The sequence below is a fragment of the Solanum tuberosum genome, unplaced genomic scaffold, assembly GCF_000226075.1.
Source record: "Solanum tuberosum cultivar DM 1-3 516 R44 unplaced genomic scaffold, SolTub_3.0 scf00057, whole genome shotgun sequence".
NCBI classification, from domain to species: domain Eukaryota; kingdom Viridiplantae; phylum Streptophyta; class Magnoliopsida; order Solanales; family Solanaceae; genus Solanum; species Solanum tuberosum.
In genome coordinates this window covers 1,439,390-1,447,702 of record NW_006238984.1, presented here as the reverse complement: position 1 = coordinate 1,447,702, position 8,313 = coordinate 1,439,390, and the positions used below count along the sequence as shown (strand labels likewise).

At 34.2% G+C, this 8,313-nt stretch overlaps 1 protein-coding gene across 1 annotated transcript; it reads left to right on the top strand.

Moving 5' to 3' along the window:
- Positions 1-6,514: 6,514 nt before the first annotated feature.
- Positions 6,515-8,026, top strand: LOC102584250 (GDSL esterase/lipase At2g31540-like). Its single transcript, XM_006344548.2, has 3 exons — positions 6,515-7,256; positions 7,324-7,579; positions 7,787-8,026. The coding sequence occupies exons 1-3, from the start codon at positions 6,648-6,650 to the stop codon at positions 7,993-7,995; spliced, it is 1,074 nt and encodes a 357-aa protein (XP_006344610.1). The 5' UTR covers positions 6,515-6,647; the 3' UTR covers positions 7,996-8,026.
- The last annotated feature ends 287 nt before the right edge of the window (positions 8,027-8,313 follow it).

The window sequence follows — 8,313 nt, the reverse complement described above, 5'->3', positions numbered from 1 at the left end:
TGGACGATTATAATTCACCTTACAATGTGCTTTATCACATTAGAAATTTGAACGTTGATACAATTTATCCATGAAAGTGAATTGGGGGATTGATTGAGTAATAATTTGAACACAATTTTAGAACGATTAATTAATCACAATAAGTTCACAATCATAAATCTTAAAATAGGCTTTATGTGGGTTTTATCGATCCCCAACATGTAATACACTAAAAACAATCTAATATTTTAATTCAGCCAAACTATTTGAAGCTTCAAATGTTAAACAAACTAAATGAAGTCATTATCAACCATTGTGTTTCACTCTAATGACCTTTCACAAGCAACGTTACAAGTCTAAAATAAATTAAGTTTGCAACCTCAACTTAAAGATGAAGACATAAAGAGACTTTCACGATCTGAAATTGGACCATGATAGCGCCTACTTCAAACCCCCAGTAGGTAAGCCAAAACCCAAAACTTGCGAAAGATAACAATTTTAAATAAAAGAAAAAATGGAAATAAAAATAAGGATACATAATAGGGCCATTGTATAGAAATTTAAATAGGCTACATAATATACAAACGGCCCCAAAAGTAACCAAGAAAGACAAAGAAAACACAAAAACCAAATCCCTAAACCTTGTGTCACCGACACAAGAACATCCAAGTACAAAAGGGCTATATACAAAGGTCTGTCAAATCAAAATATAAAATGCACGGACAAGTACAAAAAGAAGGAAAAGCAGAAAGCCTCGAATGCCAAGAGCTCACCACGATCTAAGTTTGCAATGGCCATGGAAGATTCAACGCTCATTGATACTGGCTTGTACCAAGAGCTACATTAGAAAAAAATGCAAAAGTGTAGTATGAGTACCAAAACACAAAATACTCAATAAGCATCACAAGCCGACCGAGCTCAGAAAGTTGATATACTTACTTAGAAAAAGCACGATAATTCAACATTAAAGTCTAAAGATGTTACAAAGAAAAGGAAATCAACTACCAAGAGCACGACAAAAGGAATAACAAATTTCAACATCAAGAAGCACAATATAGTCACAACCAAGTCAATCAAGCAAGGTAATACAATGTAGTATGATCAATGCATAAAAGTAGAAGCCCGGAAGAAACATTGATCCGCCCGGAATAATACCTCAAAATCATCAACATAGGCAATACAATATAACCATAACCTGGAATTCAGTCATGGGCCGCCCAGAATGATATCTCGAGCTTATTAGTTCACAAGTGATCCCAATATGTACATAAACTCATGAAACCATATATCTGCCATTTTAACTCATCAAAATTCCATTATGATGCGTTTTCCCATAAAACTTATTCCTTTAGTTAAAAGAGTGATCATCGTCATTAGAGGTCAACAAGTGGGGAAAATGTAGTGAAAACCATTTTGATTCCTCAATTATAGATTTGGCAAGGTTTTTCAAGAACAAACAAGTAAATTGCAATCACTAAATGCCCAATTTCATGCCAAAACATAAACAACCATATCAACATCAACACATCAGACAATCATTCAAGTAACACCCGACATTGTATAGACGTACTAACTTGAACTCCCACTCGTCCAAGTCCACGACCTCATACCCAACAATAACAACATTTAAGAAATAAAAGATCGAAAATACAAGTACAAACACGAAATCAAACAAAAACAAGAGAACATGCGACAACCTAAGTTTCACGCCACCTAGAAGCTTTCTAAGGACACTAAATCGGTCCCAAGATCAAGGATCAACCTACACTAAGGTTTATCGGCTAAGAACTAAGCTAAGCAACACGAAAATGGACAAATAGAGTCTAAGAATCATGTAAACCTACAATGTAATCCTAAAACCTTCCTAACGATAAAAGTACCTCAATATATATAAAAATTGACTGAGCTAATTCTAAAAGAAATTAAACTGTAACTTACCCTGTGGTCAAAACCACACTCGAACTGCTAAACACAATATTTTCTCTTCCAATGGTCCTCCAAATGACGTCACACTATCAAATTGGTGATGAGAATGTCAATACAAGCAAAATGATACCTATATCAATAAAAGAATTTAGTAATGGAAATTGTGTCAAAATATAATCGTGAGACTTTTATGCGAAATCACACAATCGACTCATTCATTAGGTCTCAACAAGCTCAAGGAACTCGTGCCCCAAATATGGGCACAATCCAAACAGTGATTAGCCCTAAACAACCCCCACCAATTTCCAGCTTTAAGAATTCAAAATGAGGAACAACGAGGGGAATTCATACATATTTACAAGATTATCATATGAACTAATGACCCAAATCACCTTAGGACCTTTATTCTTTTTAAGAGTGCATGCTGAAATTTGAATGAGATATTATAACAGCCAATCGCTTAACTCTAAGAAAGTGGAGAAAAATCCACCTGCCCATCCATGAACGTGTCATCATGCTCATGAACATTGAGGGGAGCCAAATGGCGCTTTGTGAGTGGAGCTTCTTCCATGAATGCGAAGGTCAAGCACCCACACCTTCGTGAACGCGTTCGGGAGCTTGCGAATGTAGAGAACAAACTCCAACCCCTCCGTGATCGTGGAAGAAAACCTAGGAACACGGAGAACAACTTCATGGTGCACCAATACCTTCTGCATCAACACAGTCCAATGTTAAGAAAGTACCTCTAATAGGGTCTTAGGATTTGTTCAGAACTCCTTAAACGCAAACAAATTATGCTACCCCACTAAAATTGATATTCTGCACTTAATGGAATCAATGAAACCACCAATAGAGGTTGTCTAGTCAGAAGGTTGACAAAAGTCAACACTTATAAGGCAAACATACAATAAAATGACAAATGCCACAAAATTATCTCGATCACCTTGAGATCCAAACCAAAGGTCATTCCATACCAAATTCATAATTCTAGAACAAAATATGTTGATGGAATTCTCATCCAAGTGTGTTTACCATAAATACTGACTGAAGTCAAATTTGGCCAAACATTCAAAGATATCTCACCTAACGCTCAAATTCATGCTGAAGGCCTTGCTACCTGATGACTTGTAGATTTATACTCATTTGAGGCCTATTTAGCTCAACAATTCACGTCCTCAATGCCTAAGTCTGTCCTATTCTAATAATATTTTAATGAATTGTAGCCATAAAATCAAAGGAGATGAACGACTGAAAGAAAGGCCAAGAACATTGAAAAAAAGTAGAAAATGAACGATTGAAAGAAAGGCCAAGAAGATTGAAAAAAAAGTAGAAAACCATAGGTTGATGATCACCGAACAAAATGGGTGGTGACTCGCCTAAGAGGTAGTATCTCGCTGAAATGGACAGATGTAAGACCCAAGTGTTACAGTCAAAAGCGAGAAGAAGAGAAACATCGGTGATTCGACAAGTAAAGAAGGCGAACATGTGGTCCATCATCGAATGTGACAGTGCTTGGAAGAAAAATGAAGGTTCAAAAGGCGAATAAAGGTGATAATCGGAGAACAGTAGAATGTGAAAGGTGGATTTCATCGAGTCCGCCATCTAAGGTTCAAACACATGAAACCTGAAGCCAGTAAAGGGAGAGCTAAATGACAAGAATGGTGATCCATTGAATTGGTTTGGCGAGTCGACTAATGTCGCCAAATAGGATGCAGAAGAATCTTTTTGAAAAGTATAAATAGTTGGTAAGAGAGACAAAGAAGGAGTTCCATATTTTTATTAGTTTTTGCACTTAGAAATTGGAGAGAGAAACTCTAAACACAAAACTTCTAGTGTGGGGTTTTAAACTTTACCCTTGTAATTAACAATTCGAGGGTGAAATTGAAGTGGGTATTGATTATAATTGATTAATTTCATGTTATCCATGACTTCTATCATGAAAAGTATAATTTTTGCACTTCTGGTGATGGGTGGCTAAAACCCCAGTCTCTAGGGGTGTTATTATGGGGTTGGATGTTGATGTAAACTAGTGGGTATGCTGTATTGCTCTATTTTTTCTGGTTGATCTTTATGAATTTGAGTTATTTAGAATGTGAGTAATTTAGGAATTAAGGTGGCCAACTTAATTCTATCTTAGATCTCTAATTGGTGCTTGAAAAAGACCAATAAGAGTAGGTAATTATCTCAATGTTTACAATCTCTCTAAATTTAGGTGATTGAAGTAAGGTATTGGGTTGTTTAGGTTTGCACATAGATAAGACCGAAAGGAGATTCTATGAACTGATGTTATGAGATCAAAACAAGATAAGTTTCATTGAGGATGACCTAACTTATTCATAGTTGTAAATCATTACTGAGCAATGCAATTTTACCCCAAATTTTATCAATGCACTCCCTTACATCCCTAGATCTACTTAATTTCGTTTAATCTCTTTTTTATTAAGTTTGTGTTTCCTACTTGATCTCGAAACTACTTGTTACATTTTGGTGGAATGATCAACCTAAGTTTCCCGTCACTACAAGAATAGTTGCATTTTAATTCATTAATTGGATCATTGACATTACACTACTCATTGTGGGATTTGACCCTAACTCTTTGTTGGGTAATTTTATTGACAACGACGGCCTACACTTTTAATTGGTTTGGAAGAGTAGTTTGGGTGTTATCTGGACCCAAACTAACCATCCCACTAGACCAATATGGACCTTTCAGAGTTCATGGAAATGAAAAAAATCTCATACGACATTAGATTCTCAAGATGTTGACCAAGGTCTACTAAAACTTCCATAAAGAGGAAACTCACACATACCTCTCACGAAAACCTTGAGAAGCATGCCATAAATCCCAACACCACACAAATAGCATAAGGTAGCTACGGAGAGGGGAAAGTAGTAAAAACACTTTAAAATACATAAAGGACCACGAGGGTCAATATATGGACAACTTAACCAAAATAAATTCAACATTCAATACACAATTAAATAACACTCAATCACTATACATTATACACCGGTAAGAATCGAGGGAGTTTAGCTGCTCATAGTAAAAGGCAACAGAAAAATATCAACGTTCTAATCCATAGTACCAACTCTAATTAAAATCCTATGATTTGAATCTTCAAAACCTTCAATTACAAGATGATTCTACCCAATTTCATAATACAATTTTATTTCCCAATAGTAAAGGGTTTTTTAGAAAAGTACTAGAAAATTCAAAATCGTAAAAGATGTCTCTCACTTCCAAAAAGCTATTTATATGTTAACAAAATTCATCACAAAAATGACATTTAAGTCAGCTTGGCGAACTGAATTGGGCTTGCCGAAGAGTGTAGAGATTCACAAGAGTTTGGCCATGCACTGAAATTTTTCTTTAGGCGTTTGCTACTTTCGGTGACACAAATGACCTTCAGTGATACGCTGATTACTACCTTCTGTCACCCAAATGAGATAGACTCAAGGGTTATGAATTGTGACTTTCAGCGATGGTTTTTCCACTTGGTGATATGATTAGTCAACTAGGGCGATACTCAATGCCACTTTTTCCTATGTTTCCAAGTCTTTTGGCTTCTTTTGATATCTTTCATCTCCATGAGCATTGGGGATAATACTTTTGGTGAACCAGAAGCCTAAAATGTGTCTAAAATCCTTGACTCATCAGAAAGATCAAATATACCTTAAACTTTGCTAGGAGGATCATATAACAAATTTCTTTAAAAAAATTAAAATTAATTATTTTACTATCATTAGATTAAAATGGTATATGTGAGGACCTTTAGTAATGGTAGGGGTATATATGAGCCACTTTTGTAACAGTAATGATATATGTGAACGACTTTTATAATGAGAGGTATATCAACTTTAAATCACAAAGTTGAGGGTATATCAGACTCTTTTCCTTTTATCTAATTAATTTGAGGTAATGATTTGAATATGATGCTATTAAATTAATAGAGTACTAAATATATTTAAATTGGCATGTAATTAAGTAAATAATATATTTTGTAAAAAAATAAATTCTTTGACTTAATCACAAGCAAATAATAAAATTGCGTAAAGATATGAATAAAATAAAATCTTATTTATTGAATTGTACTCCCTCCATTTCAAATTAATTGAATTGTTGAGACATTTTTCATTTTCCAAATTAACTTAATTGTTCAATTTTCAAGACTTACTTTTAGAATGTTCTTTCAATTTTACCCTTCATTAGTTATTATTGAATTAAGTTATTAATTAATGTTTAGTTGTTTTAATCATAAATTTGATAACGATTAATAAGGGTAAAAATAGAAAATTATGCCTAATTTATGTCTTAATCTTCTTTTCTTAAAGAGTGTGAAACACCTCAACAATTCAATTAATTTAAAATGGAGGGAGTATTTATTAAAAATAAAATAAAGTTGTAGGATTACCTTGAATCTATTATTGAATTGGGGAGTAATTACTGGTTTCCCTCATTGAATAATGAATAAGTTGACTAGATAAAAAAAAGAGACCATATTGCTTTTACTACTCTTCATTAATATGGTATAATCAGCTATTAATGAAGTCTTAACCTTCTTCTATTTTCTTATGAAAAGATTACATAAATTTTAGAAGCATAGCTGTAGTAAAGCAAATTTTAATGCCATTTGCTCAACTAGACTTTTCAGTTACTTCCTAATGAAGCTTTTACAAATAATAGGCCTGGTACAAATTATTCTCAACAGCTAAGAACACCTAACCAGTTAAAAATAGTGTCCATGGGTATCGCTATTACCTGTTTTGCTTTCATTCTCTTGGTCCAACATTGCATCATCATCAATGCGAAATCGGTGCCCAAGTTCCCTGCCATCCTCATCTTTGGAGATTCAACAGTTGATACGGGTAACAACAATTACATATCTACAATATTTCAAGGTAATCATCGTCCTTATGGGGAAAACTTTCCTGGGCGGATTCCCACAGGAAGATTTTCAGATGGGAAACTCGTACCTGACTTTTTGGCATCTATGTTAGGCATCAAAGAATATATTCCTCCTTTCCTACAACCAAATCTATCAAACCATGATCTTTTAACTGGGGTCAACTTTGCATCTGCTGGCTCTGGATATGATGACCTAACCACAACAGCAACTAAAGTAATCCCTATGTCCGATCAAATAAAATATTTTGAGCAATACATACAGAAACTCCAACTAATTATTGGAGAAGAGAAAGCTCAAAAACTCATCAGTGGTGCTTTGGTTGTTGTAAGTGCAGGGACTAACGATTTTATATTTAATTTCTATGATATCCCAACAAGGAGACATCAATATAATATAACAGGATATCAAGATTTTTTGCAGAGTCTACTCCAAAACTTTGTTGAGGTAATAACTCTACCCTATTTATATATATAAGAAACAAGTCAGTCTCATTGTTCCATTACCTTTTCAGGATCTATATAATCTTGGTGTTCGAAACATGCTTGTTGCTGGGCTTCCTCCTGTTGGTTGTCTTCCAATACAAATAACTGCAAAGTCCCCATTTCTGAGAAAGTGCATTAAAGAGGAGAATTTTGATGCTCAATCCTATAATGTCAAACTTGCAACGTTGCTAAAACAAATACAAGACGCACTTTTAGGAAGCAATATCTTGTATTCAGATTCCTATCATCCCTTTATGCATATGATCAACCATCCAAAAAAATATGGTACCCATCCCTTCTCATCCTACTTATTTTATCTAATCCCTTCTCATCCTACTTATTTTATATCCCTTCTCATCCTACTTATTTTCCCTTTATGCATATGATCAACCATCCAAAAAAATATGTATCTAATCCCTTCTCATCCTACTTATTTTATCTAATAAAATATCCACAACTTTAATTTTCTGATGCAAAAGCTCGATTTGACAGGATTTCTGAAAACTAGACGTGGTTGTTGTGGCAGTGGCACATATGAAGCAGGTCCATTCTGTAACAAACACCGTCCTGTCTGCAAAAATGCTTCTGAATACTTGTTTTGGGACAGTATACATCCTGGTGAATCGGCCTACCAACATCTTTCCAATATGGCAATGAAGAAACTTCGGCATCACAAATTATCGCATAGCAAAATTCATTAATAGACATGTACAAACTTCAAATTTCAAATATTATGTCGAAGCATGACCTGGTGCTGAGATCTGCTACTAGGTGATATTATTATTAAATTTTCATATGAATGAAATAGCTTAAAGTGAATGTTTCAGTAAGAAAAAAGTTTGTCTCTCATATGATATGATATTCACTTCTCATCAAAAGAAAGTTTAGTTTTGATTTATTGTAATAGAGATGGAAACCCAAAGTTATGTTCATTTCTTGAAGTAGTAATACCAATCACAATGTTTTTCCAATTCAAGCAAAGGCATTTATAAAAACTAATCACACTTACCAATCTAAAA

Excerpts from the sequence above, each read along its gene's own strand:
- LOC102584250 (XM_006344548.2), top strand. The coding sequence starts at position 6,648 with ATGGGTATCGCTATTACCTGTTTTGCTTTCATTCTCTTGGTCCAACAT. Across the intron at positions 7,257-7,323 it reads TACTCCAAAACTTTGTTGAG|GATCTATATAATCTTGGTGT; the intron begins GTAATAACTCTA and ends TTACCTTTTCAG. Across the intron at positions 7,580-7,786 it reads CAACCATCCAAAAAAATATG|GATTTCTGAAAACTAGACGT; the intron begins GTACCCATCCCT and ends TCGATTTGACAG.